The 21,295-nt window shown below is 47.5% G+C and overlaps 2 protein-coding genes across 3 annotated transcripts; one reads left to right on the top strand and one right to left on the bottom strand.

Annotated features, from left to right (window-relative positions):
* Positions 1-5,447: 5,447 nt before the first annotated feature.
* Positions 5,448-12,543, bottom strand: LOC135376654 (uncharacterized). 2 transcript variants are annotated; one of them, XM_064609163.1, is made up of 7 exons: positions 12,112-12,543; positions 11,786-11,901; positions 10,965-11,132; positions 10,700-10,831; positions 10,541-10,646; positions 6,831-10,405; positions 5,448-6,715 (listed from the first exon to the last, which is right to left on the bottom strand). In XM_064609163.1, the coding sequence occupies exons 1-7, from the start codon at positions 12,282-12,284 to the stop codon at positions 6,225-6,227; spliced, it is 4,761 nt and encodes a 1,586-aa protein (XP_064465233.1). In that variant the 5' UTR covers positions 12,285-12,543; the 3' UTR covers positions 5,448-6,224. The 2 variants fall into 2 exon arrangements, with proteins under 2 accessions (XP_064465233.1, XP_064465234.1); XM_064609164.1 differs by having other exon boundaries at positions 10,541-10,640.
* Positions 12,544-14,055: 1,512 nt separating this feature from the next.
* LOC135376656 (uncharacterized) lies at positions 14,056-21,186 on the top strand. Its single transcript, XM_064609165.1, has 8 exons — positions 14,056-14,334; positions 14,401-14,543; positions 14,759-14,874; positions 15,415-15,582; positions 15,708-15,839; positions 15,891-15,987; positions 16,132-19,721; positions 19,834-21,186. The coding sequence occupies exons 2-8, from the start codon at positions 14,410-14,412 to the stop codon at positions 21,054-21,056; spliced, it is 5,460 nt and encodes a 1,819-aa protein (XP_064465235.1). The 5' UTR covers positions 14,056-14,334; positions 14,401-14,409; the 3' UTR covers positions 21,057-21,186.
* The last annotated feature ends 109 nt before the right edge of the window (positions 21,187-21,295 follow it).

Here is a 21,295-nt window from a genome sequence, read left to right as displayed (position 1 = left end):
AGTATCTCGCGAAGTATATATAGAACAATAATATATATTTCCCCGAACACCGTGACACCAAAGCCTCAGAGTCATACGGACTGACATCGTGTGTAGCTAAGGAACGGTACAAACAATACAGTACAATACAAATTAACAGGCCTACAAATTACAGGCAGGTTTAACAATCCTTAGAGCCTACGGTACTACTTCTACGGTAGTTTAACTATAACTACTAACTACTTCGTGATGGAGTAGTTTAACTAGTAGTTCAACTACTTTTCAGGGGAGTAGTTAAAACTACTTCTTTAACTACTGCAATGTAGTTTAACTACACCTATAACTACTTAACGTTGTCCATCAACACCAATCCCTTGTAGTGTTCTTGGACTCCTAAATATGAATCACAAGCAATGATATGCTTTGGCTGAAGCTACTGCTACGATCGTCAAATACAAAGCTTGCGGCGGGATTCTTTCTGTGCCTACGCGATAGACTGAGTTGCATAATTATTTCACAGCAAATGAGGCTTCACTGGACAACGGTGTTGCGGATTTAAATCCGGGGATTTGATTTAAATCCATCAAAGGGCTCGTGGATTTGATTTGGGATTTGGTTTACGGGGAAAATATGGCGACGATTTGGATTTGGATTGAATCACATTTTTGACAGATTATTTGAATTTTGATTGAATCACGTGTTTTTTGTTTTGTTTTGTTTTCGACGGAATTCGACGTGTATTTGGTCAAGCTCCTGAAGGGAAATGGTTGGATTTTGACTGCTGCGAAATTTAACGTTGACGGGCGGGCAGATTATTTGTCAGTCGTATCTGAGGCCGTCTCTGTAATTACGTTTTTACAAGACATTTGGCTGAATTGCATTTCACATATGTTTACACATGATGCAATGCAACTCTTAATGAGGAGAAGGTCTAAAAAATGTTTGTATTTGAGATGGCTTGCCTTGCATCCCGCCATCTCGGTTCCCAATGTCCCGCTAAAAGTTCTGTTTCGTTTAAAAAGAAATGCCACAATTTTTTGATTGCGTGAAGCAGTCTACGGACACTGTTTGTAGACTTCTTCAAGTTTAAGAGGTGGTTTGTCTGTCAGACAGACCACCTCTAAGGCCTATAACCCTCTTCCCTTCCGAGCACTAAAGGTACGTCATGCAGTACTCTCACACATAATCACATGGGCAGTTCGATGTCTAATTCTCAACGGTATCACAGCGTTCTATAATTTCTTAGAAATGGAACGCATTGGAGAAAGCGCACCACTGGTCCACTGAGCTCAGACAATGTACGTACGAGAAAAGGACTACCATACACGTATTTTGTCTGTTTTATTAGTTCTGAACTGCGACTGATGTCGCGTTCTGGTGTCCTTGAGATTGCTAAAATAAGTTCCGAAATGTCCACATGAGAACCAGTCGTATGAGGTCATTGTGTCCAGGAACAGGAATGTGAATGTTGGTTGCCCTTTTTCATAGAGGCTTGCTTATGGTCAACTTGGTGCCACCGCAGAACTCACCGCAAAAACGAATGACGAAATCCTCTCTTTAAGCGAGTGTACAGTAAAGGATGATGTTGTTTCCCCTCTCTACTATTGGATGTCCACAGTGGCCCGCTACCCGCTGCTTTCGGAAGTAGCGAAACATTTATTTGCAGTCCCTGCAAGTTCTGGAGCAGTTGTACGAGTGCTCTCTGCAGCCAGCATGATCAAGACCGCGAAAAGAAACAGGCTGCACCAAGCTACATTGGAGCAGCTGGTCTTTCTAAACAAGAACTTGAAAGAATAAGACTGCTTACGCGTGTTGGGCGGATGTACTACTGAGTTTGTTATAACACAACTGCGGTGTGCAGCACGCAGCCGTCACATTTAACACAACATAATTCCCGGCAGTTGGCTTTATCATATGTTCCGAGTAAGCGTATTTGACAAATATATTTGCAAACGTATTTGCAAAAACGTATTTGCAAACGTATTTGCAAATAAATGTTTCGCTACTTCCGAAAGCAGCGGGTAGCGGGCCACTGCGATCATCCAATAGTAGAGAGGGGAAACAACATCATCCTTTACTGTACACTCGCTTAAAGAGAGGATTTCGTCATTCGTTTTTGCGGTGAGTTCTGCGGTGGCACCAAGTTGACCATAAGCAAGCCTCTATGAAAAAGGGCAACCAACATTCACATTCCTGTTCCTGGACACAATGACCTCATACGACTGGTTCTCATGTGGACATTTCGGAACTTATTTTAGCAATCTCAAGGACACCAGAACGCGACATCAGTCGCAGTTCAGAACTAATAAAACAGACAAAATACGTGTATGGTAGTCCTTTTCTCGTACGTACATTGTCTGAGCTCAGTGGACCAGTGGTGCGCTTTCTCCAATGCGTTCCATTTCTAAGAAATTATAGAACGCTGTGATACCGTTGAGAATTAGACATCGAACTGCCCATGTGATTATGTGTGAGAGTACTGCATGACGTACCTTTAGTGCTCGGAAGGGAAGAGGGTTATAGGCCTTAGAGGTGGTCTGTCTGACAGACAAACCACCTCTTAAACTTGAAGAAGTCTACAAACAGTGTCCGTAGACTGCTTCACGCAATCAAAAAATTGTGGCATTTCTTTTTAAACGAAACAGAACTTTTAGCGGGACATTGGGAACCGAGATGGCGGGATGCAAGGCAAGCCATCTCAAATACAAACATTTTTTAGACCTTCTCCTCATTAAGAGTTGCATTGCATCATGTGTAAACATATGTGAAATGCAATTCAGCCAAATGTCTTGTAAAAACGTAATTACAGAGACGGCCTCAGATACGACTGACAAATAATCTGCCCGCCCGTCAACGTTAAATTTCGCAGCAGTCAAAATCCAACCATTTCCCTTCAGGAGCTTGACCAAATACACGTCGAATTCCGTCGAAAACAAAACAAAACAAAAAAACACTTGATTCAATCAAAATTCAAATAATCTGTCAAAAATGTGATTCAATCCAAATCCAAATCGTCGCCATACTTTTCCCGTAAACCAAATCCCAAATCAAATCCACGAGCCCTTTGATGGATTTAAATCAAATCCCCGGATTTAAATCCGCAACACCGTTGTCCAGTGAAGCCTCATTTGCTGTGAAATAATTATGCAACTCAGTTTATCGCGTAGGCACAGAAAGAATCCCGCCGCAAGCTTTGTATTTGACGATCGTAGCAGTAGCTTCAGCCAAAGTATATCATTGCTTGTGATTCATATTTAGGAGTCCAAGAACACTACAAGGGATTGGTGTTGATGGACAACGTTAAGTAGTTATAGGTGTAGTTAAACTACATTGCAGTAGTTAAAAAAGTAGTTTTAACTACTCCCCTGAAAAGTAGTTGAACTACTAGTTAAACTACTTCATCACGAAGTAGTTAGTAGTTATAGTTAAACTACTGTAGAAGTAGTTAGTGGGCATCACTGGACTGACAACACTATCTGGCAGTGCGTTCCATTCCGATATAAAGCGTAGAAAAACAAAAACAAAAAGGATACTTGAAAGCATCTATTCTGCTGAGAGAGCTGAGAGGATGGCGGCTAGCTGGTGAAGGTTCATAGAGATGGGAAACCTTATCTGTGTGTCTTATCTTTTATCGTCTTTTAGAGTTCTCAAGCTCGAGGACTATGGATCTATTCCTTCAGATGTCTTGAATTAGTATTACGGAGAATCTGTTGTTGCAATGATTGAGTATACAAGTCTACGTTACTTTTTACACCATGATTTGCATGTGATTGCATGTTTTGCATACATGTGAGCATAGCAAGCGTAGTCGATTCACCCTCCTTTTTATTTGCAAAGTATTTGCGTGCATCTTCCACTTTCTTCTTCCACTTTCGGAAACTTCAAGGACGTCCATCGCACCTCGCTACACAGATTGTGTATTATTGTAGCACATAAAATCGATCCAAGCGCGTGCTACTTTGTCCTCGGTACCAGGTGTATACACCACCGTGTCGTCACAGTGTCGTTTCATCGCGTTCACCGAGACGCTTTCCCCAGTCGTCGAACTTGTCATTCCTCCTTGTCAGTTCCACCTCTCAGTTACCTCAGTTACCTCTTCAGTTCCAAGACGGTGCCTTAAGCTTCCTTCCTTGGCATTAAAGCGATGCCATTTGTTGTGTGCACAGATGGCACCGAACAGCAGGTCTGGTCTCATTTGACCAGGAGGAGGCTTTTGATGCGGTGCGGTTGCATATACAGTCCAAAATCGTCCTTAAAGCGAATCGTCCATATTACCGAATACCAAGGAAATAACAAAAAATTCAGAAGGTTTCTTGAAAAATATTCTCGAATTAGTGCCTGCTTGAAGGACCGTTGGCTTGGCGTTGCTGAAGTCGTCGACGCCAGAGCCTGACAACTTGCCTTGACAACTGCACCGCCTCTGTTCTCGTAAGCTACAACTCCTTGCACCAGGATGAGTCGTCATACAGCACCATGACGTCATACAGCATTTTCCAGGCTCTTCACGCCCGCAAATAACTCCCTTTCCTCTTATAGTTCTTGTGGACGGTTGCGAAGGAGGGGGCATAGGTCCCTAAACGCAACGGAACGTCTTACTTTCAAAAATTCTCCTGTAGAACGTGGGGAGAGGCTTACCCTCCACACTGACTACATAGACTACCATAGATTATGATCTGTACCGTGCTGGACCGTCCATTGTCCGAAAAGCGAGTTTTCATATTAACGGTCCTCTAAAAAATCGTGCATAATTCGAGTTGTCCATATTAACGGGGCCCATATTAACGAGGACAGGCTGTACCCAGTAGTGCAGGCCGTTAGTTTTATTCCCGTGGTAGTGGGATAAATCACCACCACCTAGAAGAGAAGGCCTCTCCAATATCCCCTCGCCTTCGCCATATACGTCAGCCTACTCGCATGGTTTCTCTCCAATGAAGCGCGTGTAGTCTTCTTCGCCGGGACACATCTTTCGTGGGATTGGCCGACGCCTATCCGAGTAGGATGACATTACGCTGCGGAGCGCTACGGAGCTGCGCTGAGCTTCTGTCCACGTGGTGTTGGATTTTATACCCCGGACTTTCGGCTTGCATTGAAGTGAAAGGGGGGGGGGGCACTTCTCAGTGGCACAAGTACACCACAGGCACGGTTCCCTGGTTCCAACCTAACTCCAGATGCTAGTTGTTCTACGTGCAGATGTGCTAGTTCTATGCGGCAAATTAGTGAACGCACTATTCATGTGAACAAAAGTTATGAGTTGATGCCTGGAGAGCGTCAATGGTGACGTTAACGAGAAGTTGTGACCGGTTACACTGATATGTGGTTCAGTATATCGTGGACGCATTTTAGTGCGCGTCAGGGTAATCAAGGAAAATACTATTGTTCTATACATGTTGCTATTTCGCGAGGTCCAAACTCTCTTACATCGGCGTCAACGGTATGCTTCCCATATTGATCCAATCAATTCAATTCAATCCACTATACATTGGTTTATTATAACGATGAACACTTCAAGCTATTTCTTCGCCTTCCGTACCAGCTTCGTCCATAGTCTGCATCGTAGTAGACGCCAAGCTATGCATCTCGTCCTCCTCAGACGACTCGCTCGACATTATCATATATTGCGAAGACGGGCGTCTCGACGCATCCAGGACAGACCCTCCATCGCCAGGCCTTAACGACGCCCTCCTGGCCGCGTTCAGCCACCGCTGAAAGGGCAACGAGTCCGGTTTCCAAAGACGGTTTTTCTCAAGGTACGAAAGGGCGCTCACGCACTTCTTCAACGGTTTCTCCTCTTCGACGGAATTCCCTATTCGGCTACGACCTTGTGTCATAGACGGCGTCATGTATTCCGTCGAGTTCGTACGTCTCAACATTCTGAGACTGATCGGAGCCACGGCGCTCGACCGCGAACTGCTGCAGAGAGGGAACGGCGTACGGTACGGCGCCGTTTTTCGCAGCGTTTTTCGCAGCGTTTTCTTGAGCGATTTTGGAGGACCGCTGCTAGAGCTGTCTTCGAAACTGGCTTGCTCTGCGATGGTGGTTGCACCGTTGGGTGAGAAGACCTCACTTGGACGTTCCGTATTATAAAAGCGCCTGCCCCGGTCGCAGTCGACAATGATTGTTGCCTCCGACGTACTTTCGCACTGTGGAAGAGCTGGAATAATGCGGTAGTCTGCGCTGGACTGCAAACTGGATGATTTCTTCCTGTCGGTTTCGATATTTGGTGGCTTAATTTGTAGTGAAGTCGGCTAGTCCGTCTTCGGGATCATCTCGTCCGGTTCATATGGTTGCGGGACATTAGAAGAAATGGGCGTACCTTGTAAGTCGTAACTCACGTACGTGGTTGATTTGGGTGTATCCCGCGTTACAGATGTCTGGTACGCAGTTTTATGCATGTACAAGAAGGTCTTCAGAAGTGGATTCATCTGGTTTTCGCGGATGAAGTTTTCGAGGTCGATCTCCTCCAACGTCGTTCCCTGTCTTGTGTCGTCCAAGCCATGCAGCACATGAGCCATGGATTCGGTTTCCATAACGTCGCCCGAAGGATCCGTTGAAGGTGAGATTTGGCAGGATGAGACTTCCTTGTAGAGGGAAACAGTCCTAAGCCAATATTCTGTATACGACTTGGAACGCGGGACGAAAGCACGTTCACCATCAACGCTGCCTAGTCTGTCGGATGGAAGGATGCCGTGGAATGACGCAGATTTCGGCCTCGTTCGTTTTCCGTTGGTGAAGCCACCTGTATAGGTTTCTCATATTACTGAAGTCAAATATCAGAGCTGCAAGCTATTTAAGCTAAAGCAGTGTAACTGTAGCTAATATCTCTCTTTTTCGAGCATGTAGCTATTACGTACTTTTCCGGTCTCTTTGTCCACCTTCTCTCGAGTCATCGGTTTTGCTGCCTGACACGGTCGAAAATCTCACGACTGCAACTCCCGTGGTGGTGTAGTTTGCACATATGCTCTCGGTGTCACTGTATTCTTCTCGAAATGGCTCAGTCCATCTGGCGGTGTTGCCGTCGGGAGGAGAAGACGTCGTTTCCTCCAGAGGTACGATATTTCCAATCGCGCCTTCGCGCGTGTGGTGTTGAGAGGGTGTCACTTCGGGTGTCATCTGTTGTACTCCTGCTGCGTTCTTGAGAACATTTTTCCTGTATTCTTTTAGGAGCAATTTGGGAATCGGAGGGACCCAGCTCATTGTTTTAGTGTCTTGATCTCTATGTTTTTCAGGTGGTCGTCGCCTTCTCGGGCTAAATGGGAATCGCGTATCAACAGAACGACGAGGTTTTTCGCAATCGTTAGACACTATATTAGATTCTGATGAATTAACGACAGTAACTTGAGATAAGAACTTCGTCATTTCTTTCTCTTCCAAGTGAACATCACCGTCTTCATCCAAGCTAGCTTCCGTCGTCTGAGTCGTCGTCATTGCAGCAGTGGTGGTATCCTCTGACGACGAAGTCTCACTCCCGGGGGCGTCACCATCAGCTCCATGAATGTCCACGTCTGGGAAGCTTAATTCCGTGTAAAACCTTCTGGTAGATGTCGACGATGTTTCTTGCGTAACTGTGTCGTCAGCTGTCGTAGCCGTGGTCGTCGTTTGTCCAGGTGAATCTTTCGAAGATGAAGAAGTTTGCCGAGTTCCTGATGACGGCTGCAGGTCGAATCCATCCGCTGTGTTAGCTTCACCGCTCGACCGCGCAGTTGTAAATTCATACTCTCGTTTAACCGAGTTCGTTGATGGTGATTCTGGAGCAATAAGCTTGTTGCGTGTCGAAGTACCAGAGCTTTCCCTATTCACCTTTTCCAATGGCTCATGGGTGAGCGCTGGCATATTTTTGTGTTCGAAAGGCACCGGAGGAGCCGTTGTGCTCTGGATCGACGGCAACCCATGTGTTGCGAGCTGAAGAACAGGGGCGTACTCTTCTTCCAAAATTTCCTTTAGGATATTTTTCAAGTCGCCTCTTCGTAGGCGTGAAAGTGGCTGACTTAATGCTTCCAGATCAGCTTTAGGCGCGGTGGAGTTTCCTTTGGGATTAATATCAACTTTGGAAACGTCACTGGTACTGAGGACGTCCTCGTTCAAAAGCACGTCTTGCATCAAGTCGTAACCGCACACAGCCTCCTGCGTAGCTTTTGCTTCCGGGAACTTCCTGTTGTCTTCTACAGCTATGGCTCGATTTGGTCCTACGACTCTGTTTAAGCACTGGATGATGTCATTCTCGGTGATTGTCAACTTGACCTCTTCGCATGGCTTTGGAGGTGGAGATAACCTAGCTGTAGTGTCATTTAGTATCGCGGACGATGCGACTGTTTGGAGGTTCTTCTCAACGATCTCTTCAACTTTGCTGCATGCCATATCTTGTCTTGGTGTATTTAACAGAAAGAGCGCAGGACATTGAATATCTGAAGGGGGGCTACTTGAGGTGGGATCTACGTATGCGGCAGCAGTGCCTGTCCTAATCACTTTTTCGTGGTAGGATTGCGCATATTCTTTCACTTCGCTCGAAGGCCCCGAAGAGCACAGAATAATGCTTTCTTCAACGGGCGTTCTGTCACAAGCGTCCACTTTCTGCAGCACGTCTTTGCAACCCCAACCATGAAGGTACGTACAGGACCTATTGAGAAGCCTGGACGTCGACGGATTAGGCATGTATGACCCTAGTTCCAGTCGTGACAACGAAAATGAACTATCTTGTGTGTGATATTGTAAACCTCCTCTCTTTCTTGAATAAGGGGGTAGAAGAACTGACTTGTTCCTTTTCTTCTTAGGTATGCTTTCCAGGTTAAGTAGTGGCGTTTCTTCTTCGGCTTGCAGACCTACGACCTCGTCTTTTATCGGGGATAAAACGATTTTAGGTGGCTTCTTAAGAAGCTTCTTTGGTATACTGCAGAGCGAGGTTTCTTCTCTGACTTGCAAGGCATTGTCAGAGTCAATGTAGTGTACCCCTGGGTGTACCATTTTTGTGAATCCACCAACACCTGACTGTGTTCTATCAACCTCCCCATTGTTTTGCAAGGAATCATTTATCCAGGGACAATCTGCAGTAGCTACCGTCGGAGCCTTGCCTGCAAGGTACGCCTTCAGACTATCCCTAGGGCGATTGTGAAGGTCCACATCACTCGAAATCGGCTCCAGAACCACTTTTGCCGAATCGGATATCGGCAGGGTCGTCGTCGGAATGAACTTACGTTGTCTCATAAAACGATTGGGGTCGGAACAAGAGTGAAATGACTCGGTCGTCGCATTATCTTGTCGTTCGTCTCTAAGAAGGTAACACCTTTTTGGAAGACGATCGGGTGTCTGTGTAACAGGAAAAGCATCGATGGTTGCAGGGGTGCTTTGATGAGTCTGCAAGCGAGGAACACCATAGACTGGAGGCTCCGGAAAATTTCTACCGACCCGATGTTCGGAGACCGTATCGCTTATTCGAATTCGCTTACGTGGATCGTTCGAGACAGAGTGTGGAGTTAGAATTCGACATAGGGTGGACACATCCGCGTACGTTTTGCCTTTCGCTTCGCCGCACCCTTTATCGAGAGAAGGAAGCAGCTCTACGGTTTTATTTCTTGGAATAGCGCTGGACGTCCGACAGGAATCTCCGAAAGACACTTCGTCAACGCTGGGGGCTTCCTGCGCCGCCATAGTGTGTAGCTTCTTGCGTAGCTTGAGCAGAGTTCGAGAATACACGGCTCGGACTGTATCAGAAAACTTGCCCTCGTCAACTTCTACTCTGCATTCGTCTCCTTCGATTCTGCGGAGCCCAGCTGGGCTGCTTTGCGGGTTTGAGAGCTGGTCTATAACTATCTGCATAATGTGTTCTAGGTCCGTGTTCAAGTTGAAATCTCGCCTTTTGTCGTCGTCTCCGTGCTTTGGCGATGGTGGGTCCGCATTCACTTCGGCGTGTTCAATATGCGGCACAAGGACATCGTCAGCTTGCTTTTGAGAATCCAGAGATGTCGCCATATTTGTAGTGGTAACTGGGGAGGTCTGTTGCAACGGCTCGACTGACTTCTTAGTAATCTTCGACCTGTGTGATGTTGTCGCTCCCAATGAAGTATTTGCTGTTGTTGGAGACCCTTCTTGAGAAAGCTGTCGCGTTGCTCTGCGAAGGTGAGATTCCAACGAAGCCATGTCCTCAAAGTCCAACGGTTCGTATGGCACGTGGACATCGACCACAACCGTGCTCTCATGGGAGGTTCTGGTAGGCCTGGTAGGCCGGATTTTGATTAGACTTTGCATCTGCGGAGAGAGCACGGGCTTTCGAAGTACCATATCTTGTATCTTATCTTTGCAGTCATTGAAAATGCGCTTGATGCCTTTGCTTAACAGGACCATCGGAGGATCATCCGCGTGATGTCGCCATCGATAACGACCATGTAGTCCTTCGTCGCTATCTTGGTGTCGGCCTTCTCTGACAATTATGATCCTGGAACAAATTGTGAGGGTATACCGAACTTTGCCACTCGATTACTCTTCCTTGAGACCGCATAACACGGTCTAGCTGAATGTAATGAACGATATCCCTAGAGGCTTTATGTGATGTGCTCTACCGAGACGTTACCTGGCTACAAGAGCTGCAAAGCCTGCGATAGCTCCGATGCTCATGAGAAGCATGGCAAACACGTTGGCCGTCTGGATGCCGTTGGCCGTAGTATTGGATGCTGAATCTGTGCGGTAAGAAGAAAGTTAACATCACCACTTAACAGGATGTGTGTCTAACCTGGGATGCACAGGTCCTTCCTTTTCATAACGTTCGGTGGCGAGCAGGTGCAGATCTGGTTCACACATTCCACATAAGGGTTGAGGAACGCACATTCGGCGGTGTCCGCGCAGTCTTCAAAGATCAGGCGAGCTGGACAATTAGGACATTGTTTTTACTACCCGTCTTTGTTCAACTCGCTGTTGCATAGCGACGGTAAAATCATACTCTTCGCTAAAACAGAGCTGGACTCCACTACACTGAATATGTGTCCAACGCATCTTACCAGAGACACATCTTGGCTGGTCGTGCTCCACTACACGAACAGGTGTGCTGTCGGGGCACTGACAGGTTCCTGTCGAGCCTTGCTTCTCGATGTTGCACACTTGGCCCAAGACTTGCACGCAGTCGAAGTCGTCCGAGCACCGCTTGCCTGTCTTGTGCTTCGCAGTATCTGGAATATAACGTAGCACAGTTGAGTTCTTCGGGGCTTTTGGCGCTCTGTGTGTGTAGTAACCAGACAATGATAGCGGTATCTCTACTGAAACGCCGAGTGAACGAAATACACCCTGATCTCTGACGTGTGCGTCGCAACGGGGTATTCGCCCTCTCTTTTCGAAAGTGGGGAGAAGTAGTACACGGGGTAACTTCGCCAATAATCCTGTTGGCTACCGTGGTACAGGGCGCATCCCAATGAAGCCTACTGAGGGATGCTCGCATGTTTTCTGTGGCGGGTACTTCTGTTGGACTACCCAAATCCCAGAGCAATAAGGTTAGCGCACCACTCTCTCTCCTGTACCACCATCATCTCTCCCAGCCCTCTTGCAGGGTGCAACGAGCCGCCACTCCAGAGTAGGCTGACAGAAGCTTTCTCCCTACATCACCTCACCACCACCCACCACCAAAGAGAAGTAGCACTCTGTAGGAGCGTTTGATACGAGCATTTTCTACACACGAGTATGCATTTTTTAAGTGGCCAGTAAGCGGTGACATGTTCTTAAGTTGACGTTAACATTGCCCTGAGTTTGAGCCTTGAGTTTGGCCTGCTCCTGCTATGTTCTTAAGATTTGCTCCGAAGGTGCGTAAGGTTATTTTAAGAAAACTTGCAATAAGTTGGCGCAGGAGTTGGTTCGTGGATGAAGAGAACTTCTTCCCTCGCCTGTCGCTTCCCCGCAGAGTTCTCCATTTGCCATTGGAGGGTTTCTTGAATATCAGTTTTGAAACTGAAATTGGAGAATGAGAGCAGTGTTAATCTTGTTGCCATCTAGTCATTTGGCCTCACTCTAAGCCTAATTCAAGCAAGAATTCGAGATGTTCGTCGTAAACTGGTCACGTCAACTGTGATGCTTTCAACCTTTAGGTGCTTCGTTTAGTACATCGTTCTTTTGCCAACATTAACTCGTACCCTAGCTTTAAAACCGCTTTAAGCTCACATGTGAGGCGGACGCTTCAATTGCGGGGCATCCATCTCAAGATCTGGTGACTTTCGACGTGTGGGTTTTGAAGACACAGTCTGCTGCCTCACCCTCCAAGCGAGAAGGACCAGAAGAACGCGCACAACATGCATTCCCGCTTTCTGCGCGAGTACAACAACAGCAGTGTACATAGCAAAACAGTCCTTGAGAGGTGAACTTAACCTGCCTGGTTCGTCTTGATAGAGGAAGAAGGAGTCAGAAGACGCAGCCTACTCTGCTAGTGGAAGGAGTCCACTTATGAAATTGAATGTGGAAGGAAGAAATAGCTTGGAGGTCCTGGTGATGAATGTGCTGGAATAGAATTACCTAAACACCCGTTGCGGTTCTCTGAATGGTTCTTCTTCTTCTTCTTCGTCCCACGGAGAATGGCCATTAGCCCCAAGGGAGATCGGCCAGGGCTATGAGGGTTCGTTCGGTGGAGTGAGATCACGAGGAAGTTTCTTCCTCTTCTTCTTCTTCTACACGCATTCCTTCTGACAAGAAGACTATATGCTGCTGCCATGTAGGTCGAACCGAAAAGTCTCCAGCCCTGATCGCCTTCCACTTTAATTTCACAAAAGCTTCTGGTCGACAGTGCGGCAGCTTTTGACTTTGGTATTTCATAGTTGTTTGACTGGTGGCCTCCTGTGTCCTCTTCCAAGCGGGAAACTGTTGTGACAGTACTCTGCAAGCACCCGTCCCGCTAATGGGGCCCGAATGCTCACAGACTTGTGTCTAGTAATGTCCCCTGAAATCGGCCTCGGGAGAGGTATATGAATACATGTTTGTGGGTGCGTGCATTGGTGACTGAGCTCTATTGCACAACCTCAGAAATTCCAGGGTGGATGTTACAAAACAGCCAAGGCAGGTGTCGGAAAATCCCTGCCAGTACCTCTACTGGATAAACGCTATACGGTTATTTCGAACGCAATCCTGCTGATAATTGCTCTAGTCCTTGGACTTAATTGTTATCCCTCCTTCTCAGGCATGTGCAGTCCCTGAACGGTCCCTCAAGCTGCATTCCTTGACATTAAGCAATTTTTTCACGCAACAGTTACAAAAAAAACGGCAACTTTTGTCCGTTTTGATCAGAACAAGACTTTTGGTATGGTACACACCACGAGCGCATGTACGAGTGTGAAAATTGCTGTTTTGGTACCTGCTGCGCCCAATAAATGGCATCACGTAATGACAAGGAATGAAGCTTGAGGGACCGTTCAGGGACCCCATATGCCTGAGAAGGAGGGACACCGATTAAACCCAAGGACCAGAGGCCCAGGATTGCGTTCGAAATAATCTTGTAGCCTGAATCGAGTAGAGACACAGGCAAGGATTTCGCTACAGCCGCCTTGGTTGTTTTGCAAAATCCCCCCTGGAATTTCTGAGGTTGCCAATACAGCTCACCTACTAATGCGCACATCCACAAACATGTATCCATATACATACCCACCCCCCACCCCCAAGAAAAAGGTCGATTTCAGGGGCCATTACTAGTCACAGGTCTGTGAGCACTCGGGCCCCATTTGCGGGACAGATTCTTGCAGAGTAGTGCCATAACAGTCTCCCGAAAAGCTAGTCAGTGAAAAACTGGTGTCGGCTGTGCTGTCTGGGGTTTTTCCTGGGTTTTCCTCAGACGCTTTCAGACATATGTCGGCACAGTTCCCTTAGAAGTCGGCCCAGGACGCACATTCCCCCAGGGCGTGAGTCGTGACGTTGCCCACATACGTGAGGCCGACAACGGCAAGCCCTATCACCACCACCACCACCACCATCCCACTTGGAAGAGGACACAGCAGGCCACCAGTCAAGCGACTATTAAATAGTAAATTCAAAAGCCGGCGCAGTGTCGACCAGAAGCTTTTGTGAAATTAAACTGGAAGGTGATCCGGGTTGGGAGACATTTCGGTTCGACCTTCACGGCAGCAGCATATTATAGTCTTCTTGTCAAAAGGAATGCATGAAGAAGAAGAAGAAGAAGGAACTTCCTCGTGATCTCACTCCACGTAGCGAACGATTTAGAAAACCCCAACGCCTGTTCAGGTGTAATTGTCGTAATTCTCTTACAGCACATTCATCACCAGGACCTCCAACCTATTTGCTCCTTCCTCATTCAATTTCATAAGTCGACTCCTTCCACTAGCAGAGTAGGCTGTGTCTTCTGCCTCTTTCCCAAATATTTCTTCCTATTTCAAGAAGAAGCAGGCAGGTTGAAGTACACCACTCCAGGACTGTTTTGCTATGTACACTGTTGTTGTTGTACTTGCGCAGAAATCGGGAATGCATATTGGGCGCGTTCTTCTGATCCTTCTCGCTTGGAGGGCAAGGCAGCAGACTGTGTCTTCGAAACCCTTACGTCGGAAGGCAGCAGATCTCGAGATGGATGCCCCGCAATTGAAGCGCCCGCCTCACATGTGAGCTTTAAGTGGTTTTAAAGCTAGGGTACGAGTAAATGTTGTCAAAACAACGAAGCATCTGAAATTCATCCAGTGGAGCACAAGTGTGAAAGGACAGTTCACGTGACCATTTCTGGGCGAACATCTCGAACTCTTACTTGAATTACATTTAGAGTGAAGCCAAATGTCTAAATTGCAAGAGAATTAACTCTGCTCTCTTTCTGTACTTTCAGTTTTAAAACTGATATTCAAGAGAGCCTCCAATGGCGAATGGAGAACTCTGCGGGGAAGCGACAGGCGATGGAAGAAGTTCTCTTCGTCCATAAACCAACTCCTGCGCCAACTTATTGTAAGTTTTCTTAAAATAACCGCACTTTCGCAGCGAACCTTAAGAACATGTCACCGCGTACTAGCCACTTAAAAAGTGCATACTCGTGTGTAGAACATGCTCTGTTCGAACGGATCTACAGAGTGCTACTTCTCTGTGGTGATGGGTGGTGGTGAGGTGATGTAGGAGGAAGGTGCGATCAACCTATACTCTGGAATGGCGGCTCGTTGCAGCCAGGGGAGGGACAAGAAGGGTGGAGAGATGATGGTGGTACAGAAGAGGAAAGGGTGCGCTAACCCTCTTGCTCTGGGGTTTGGGTAGTACAAGAGAACTACCCACCACGGAAAACTTGCAAGCATTGGGATGCGCCTTGTACCACGGTAACCACCAGGATTATTAGCGAAGTTACCCGCGATGTGACACTTCTCTCCATTTTCGAAAAGAGATGGTACATTTCGTTCACTCGGCGTTTCAGAAGACATACCGCTATCATTGTCTGGTTACCTACACACACAGCCGCGAAAGGCCCGAAAAACGCTAGTTTGTTACGTTATATTCCAGATACTGCGAAGCACAAGACAAGCAAGCGGTGCTCGGACGACTTCGACTGCATGCGAGTCTTGGGCCAGGTTTGCAACATCGAGAAGCAAGGCTCGACGGGAACCTGTCAGTGCCCCGACAGCACACCTGTTCATGTAGTGGAGCACGACCAGCCAAGATGTGTCTCTGGTAAGAAGCCTTGGACACATATTCAGTGTAGTCTCTGTTTTAGCGAAGATTATGATTTTACCGTCGCTATGCAACAGCGAGTTGAACAAAAGACGGGTAGCAAAAACAATGTCCTAATTGTCCAGCTCGCCTGATCTTTGAGGACTGCGCGGACACCGCCGAATGTGCGTTCCTCAACCCTTATGTGGAATGTGTGAACCAGATCTGCACCTGCTCGCCACCGAACGTTATGAAAAGGAAGGACCTGTGCATCCCAGGTTAGACACATCCTGTTAAGTGCTCATCTTAACTTTCTTCTTACCGCACAGCTTCAGCATCCAATACTACTTCCCCGGCGGCCAACGTGTTCGCCATACTTCTCATGAGCATCGGAGCTATCGGAGGCATTGTAGCTCTTGTGGCCAGGTAACGTTTCGGCAGATAATAGCACGTAAAGCATAACGCCTCTAGGACTATTGTTTGCATTCAGCTAGACCGTGTTGGGCTATTTGGTCTCAGGGAGGAGTAATCGACTAGCAAAGTCCGGTATACCCTCACAATTTGTTCCAGGATCATAATTGGCAAAGAAGGTCGACACCAAGATAGCGACGAAGAGCCACATGGTAGTTATCGGAGGCAACGCCACACGGATGATCCTTCGATGGTCCTGTTAAGCAAAGGAATCAAGCGCATCTTCAATGACTGCAAAGATAAGATACAAGATATGGTACTTCGAAAGCCCGTGCTCTCTCCGCAGATGCAAAGTCTAATCGAAATCCGGCCTACCAGGCCTACCAGAACCTCCCATGAGAGCACGGTTGTGGTCGACGTCCACGTGCCATACGAACCGTTGGACTTTGAGGACATAGCTTCGTTGGAATCTGACCTTCGCAGAGCAACGCGACTGCTTTCTCAAGAAACGTCTCCAACAACAGCAAATACTTCACTGAGAGCGACAACGTCACACAGGGCGAAGATTTCTGAGAAATCAGTCGAACCATTGCAACAGACCTCCCCAGTTACCACTCCAAACATGGCGACATCTATGGATTCTCAACTGCAAGCTGACTATGTTGTTGTACCGCATATTGAACACGCCGAAGTGAATGCGGACCCACCATCGCCAAAGCACGGAGACGACGAGAAAAGGCGAGATTTCAACTTGAACACGGACCTAGAACACATTATGAGAATAGTTATAGACCAGCTCTCAAACCCGCAAAGCAGCCCAGCTGGGCTCCGCAGAATCGAAGGAGACGAATGCAGAGTAGAAGTTGACGCGGGCACGTTTTCTGATACAGTCCGAGCCGTGTATTCTCGAACTCTCCTCAAGCTACGCCAGAAGCTACACACTCTGGCGGCGCAGGAAGCCCCCAGCATTGACCAAGTGTCTTTCGGAGATTCCTCTCAGTCGTCCAGCGCTATTCCAAGAAATAAAACCGTGGAGCTGCTTCCTTCTCTCGATAAAGGGTGCGGCGAAGCAAAAGGCAAAACGTACGCGGATGTGTCCACCCTATGTCGAATTCTAACTCCACACTCTGTCTCGAAGGATCCACGTAAGCGAATTCGAATAAGCGATACGTTCTCCGAACATCGGGTCGGTAGAAATTTTCCGGGGTCTCCAGTCTACGGTGTTCCTCGCTTGCAGACTCATCAAAGCACCCCTGCAACCATCGATGCTTTTCCTGTTACACAGACACCCGATCGTCTTCCAAAAAGATGTTACCTTCTTAGAGACGAACGACAAGATAATGCGACGACCGAATCATTTCACTCTTGTTCGGACCCCAATCGTTTTATGAGACAACAGAAGTTCATTCCGACGACGACCCTGCCGATATCAGATTCGGTAAAACTGGTTCTGGAGCCGATTTCGAGTGATGTGGACCTTCACAATCCTCCTAGGGATAGTCTGAAGGCGTACCTTGCAGGCAAGGCTCCGACGGTAGCTACTGCAGATTGTCCCTCGGTAAACGATTCCTTGCAAAACAATGGGGAAGTTGATAGAACACAGCCAGGTGTTGGTGGATTCACAAAAATGGTACACCCAAGGGTACACTACATTGACTCTGACAATGCCTTGCAAGTCAGGGAAGAAACCTCGCTTTGCACTATACCGAAGAAACTTCTTAAGATGCCACCTAAAATCGTTTTATCCCCGATAGAAGACGAGGTCGCAGGTCTGGAAGTCGAAGAAGAAACACCACTACTGAACCTGAGAACTGTAACCAAAAAGAAAAGGAACAAGCCAATTCTTCTACCTCCTTATTCAAGAAAGAAAGCAGATTTACAAGATCACACACAAGATAGTTCATTTTCGTTGTCACGACTGGAACTAGGGTCAGACATGCCTAATGCGTCGATGACGAGGCTTCTCAATAGGTCCCGTACGTCCATTCATGGTTGGGGTCGCAAAGCCGCGCTGCAGAAAGTGGACGCTTGTGACAGAACCCCCGTTGAAGAAAGCACTATTCTGTGCTCTTCGGGGCCTTCGAGTGAAGTGAAAGAATATGCGCATTCCTTCCATGTAACAGAAATTAGGACAGCCACTGCTGCCGCATACGTAGATCCCACCTCAAGTAGCCCACCGTCAGATATTCAATCTCCTGCGCTGTTTCTGTTAAATGCACCAAGACAAGATATGGCATGCAGCAAAGTTGAAGAGATCGTTGAGAAGAACCTCCAAACAGTCGCATCGTCCGCGATACTAAATGACGCTACACCTAAGTTACCTCCACCTCAAAAGGCATGCGAAGAGGTCAAGTTGACAATCACCGAGAACGACATCATCCAGTGCTTAAACAGAGTCGTAGGACCAAACCGAGCCATAGCTGTAGAAGACAACAGGAAGTTCCCGGAAGCAAAAGCTACGCAGGAGGCTGTGTGCGGATACGACTTGATGCAAGACGTGCTTTTGAACGAGGACGTCCTCAGTACCAGTGACATTTCCAAAGTTGACATTCATCCGAAAGGAAATTCCTCCGCGCCTAAAGCTGATCTGGAAGCATTCAGTCAGCCACTTTCGCGCCTACGAAGAGGCGACTTGAAAAATATCCTAAAGGAAATTTTGGAAGAAGAGTACGCCCATGTTCTTCAGCTCGCAACACATGGGGTGCCGTCGATCCAGAGCACAACGGCTCCTCTGGTGCCTTTCGAACACGAAAACTTGCGAGCGCTCACCCATGAGCCATTGACAAAGACGAGTAGGGAAAACTCTGGTACTTCGACAGGAAAACCACTTATTGCTCCAGAATCACCATCAACGAACTCTGTTAAACCAGAGTATGAATTTACAACTGCGCGGTCGAGCGGTGAAGCTAACACAGCGGATGGATTCGACCTGCAGCCGTCATCAGGAACTCGGCAAACTTCTTCATCTTCGAAAGACTCACCTGGACAAACGACGACCACGGCTACGACAGCTGACAACACGGTTACGCAAGAGACATCGTCTATATCAACGAGAAGGTTCTACACGGAATTAAGCTTCCCAGAGGTCGGCATAGACTCGATGCCTATTCATGGACCTGATGGTGACGCCCCTGGGAGTGAGACTTCGTCGTCAGAGGATACCACCACGGCTGCAATGGCGACGACTGTGACGACGGAAGATAGTTTGGATCAAGGCGGTCATGTTCACTTAGAAGAGAAAGAAATGGCAAAGTTCTTATCTCAAGTTACTGTCGTCAATTCATCAGAATCTAATATAGGGTCTAACGATTGCAGAAAACCTCGTCGTTCTGTTGATACCCGATTTCCATTTAGCCCGAGAAAGCGACGACCATCTGAAGAACATCGAGATCAAGACACTAAAACGATGAGCTGGGTCCCTCCGATTCCCAAATTGCTCCTAAAAGAATACAGGAAAAATGTTCTCAAGAACGCAGCAGGAGTACAACAGATGACACCCGCAGTGACACCCTCTCAACACCACACGCGCGAAGGCGCGATTGGAAATATTGTACCTGTGGAGGAAACGACGTCTTCTCCTCCCGACGGCAACACCGCCAGATGGACTGAGCCACTTCGTGAACAATATCGTGACACCGAGAGCACATATGCAAACTACACCAGCACAGGAGCTGTAGGCGCGAGATTCTCGTCCGTATCTGGCAGCAAAACTGATGGCTCGAGAGAAGGTGGACAAAGAGACCGGAAAAGTACGTAACTGGTACATGCTAGAAAATAGAGATATTAGCTACAATTACTGTTTTAGCGTAAATAGCTTGCAATTTTGATATGGTACTTCAGTAACATGACAAACCCATACAGGTGGCACCATCAACGCAAAACGAACAAGGCCGAAATCTGCGTCGTTCCACGGCATCCTTCCATCCGACAGATTAGGCAGCGTTGACGGTGAACGTGCTCTTGTCCCTCGTTCCAAGTCATATACAGAATACTGGCTGAAGACTGTTTCTCTCTACAAGGAAGTCTCAACCTGCCAAATCTCACCTTCAACGGATTCTTCGGGTGACATTATGGAAACCGAATCCATGGCTCATGTGCTGCATGGCTTGCACGACACAAGACAGGGAGCAACGTTGGAGGAGATCGACCTCGAAAAGTTCATCCGCGAAAACCAGATGAATCCACTTCTGAAGACCTTCTTGTACATGCATAAAACTGCGTACCAGACATCTGTAACGCGGGATACACCGAAATCAACCACGTATGTGAGCTACGACTTACAAGGTACTCCCATTTCTTCTAATTTCCCGCAACCATATGAACCGAACGAGATTATACCGAAGACTGACTCCCCTGCTTCACTAGAAATTAAGCAACCAGATATCGAAACCGACAGGAAGAAATCATCCAGTTTGCAGCCCAGCGCAGACTACCGCATTATTCCCGCTCCTCCACAGTGCGACAGTACGTCGGAGGCAACAATCATTCTCGAGTGCGACCGGGGCAGGCGCTTTTATGATGCCGAACGTCAGAGTGAAATCTTCTCACCCAACACTGCAACCACCATCGCAGAGCAAGCCAGTTTCGAAGACAGCTCTAGCAGCGGTCCTCCAAAATCGCTCAAGAAAACGCTGCGAAAAACGGCGCCGTACCGTACGCCGTTCCCTCTGTGCAGCAGTTCGCGGTCGAGCGCCGCGGCTCCGATCAGTCTGAGAATGTTGAGGCGTACGAACTCGACGGAATACATGACGCCGTCTATGACGCAAGGTCGTAGCCGAATGGGGCATTCCGTCGAAGAGGAAAAACCGTTGAAGAAGTGCGTCAGCGCCCTTTCGTACCTTGAGAAAAACCGTCTTTGGAAACCTGATTCGTTGCCCTTTCAGCGGTGGCTGAACGCGGCCAGGAGGGCGTCGTTAAGGCCTGGCGATGGAGGGACTGTCCTGGATGAGTCGGGACGCCCGTCTTCGCAAGATATGATAACGTCGAGCGAGTCGTCTGAGGAGGAAGAGATGCATAGCTTGGCGTCTACTACGATGCAGAGTTATACGAACGAAGAAGGTACGGAAGACGAAGAAATATTTTGAAGTGTTCATCATTATAATAAACCTATGGATAGTGGTTTAAAACAATATAGGGAACACACCCTTGACGCCGATGTTCAAGAGTTAGTATCTCGCGAAGTATATATAGTAGAACAATAGTATATATTTCCCCGAACACCGTGACACCAAAGCCTCAGAGGCATACGGACTGACATCGTGTGTAGCTAAGGAACGGTACAAACAATACAGTACAATACAAATTACAGGCAGGTTTAACAATC

The sequence above is a fragment of the Ornithodoros turicata genome, unplaced genomic scaffold (genome assembly GCF_037126465.1).
Source record: "Ornithodoros turicata isolate Travis unplaced genomic scaffold, ASM3712646v1 ctg00001197.1, whole genome shotgun sequence".
Taxonomy (NCBI): domain Eukaryota; kingdom Metazoa; phylum Arthropoda; class Arachnida; order Ixodida; family Argasidae; genus Ornithodoros; species Ornithodoros turicata.
The sequence above is the reverse complement of the archived record's forward strand: the minus strand, read 5'-3'. Positions and strand labels throughout refer to the sequence as shown.

What these genes read in the sequence shown, in the direction of transcription:
- LOC135376654 (XM_064609163.1), bottom strand. Translation starts at nt 12,284, where the DNA reads ATGTACACTGCTGTTGTTGTACTCGCGCAGAAAGCGGGAATGCATGTT. An exon ending in TTGAAGCGTCCGCCTCACAT is followed by an intron (nt 11,902 to 12,111) that starts GTGAGCTTAAAG and finishes CTCCAATTTCAG; the next exon opens with TTTCAAAACTGATATTCAAG. An exon ending in TGGACAAAGAGACCGGAAAA is followed by an intron (nt 6,716 to 6,830) that starts GTACGTAATAGC and finishes AAACCTATACAG; the next exon opens with GTGGCTTCACCAACGGAAAA.
- LOC135376656 (XM_064609165.1), top strand. Translation starts at nt 14,410, where the DNA reads ATGCATATTGGGCGCGTTCTTCTGATCCTTCTCGCTTGGAGGGCAAGG. An exon ending in TTGAAGCGCCCGCCTCACAT is followed by an intron (nt 14,544 to 14,758) that starts GTGAGCTTTAAG and finishes CTGTACTTTCAG; the next exon opens with TTTTAAAACTGATATTCAAG. An exon ending in CCAGCCAAGATGTGTCTCTG is followed by an intron (nt 15,583 to 15,707) that starts GTAAGAAGCCTT and finishes CTAATTGTCCAG; the next exon opens with CTCGCCTGATCTTTGAGGAC.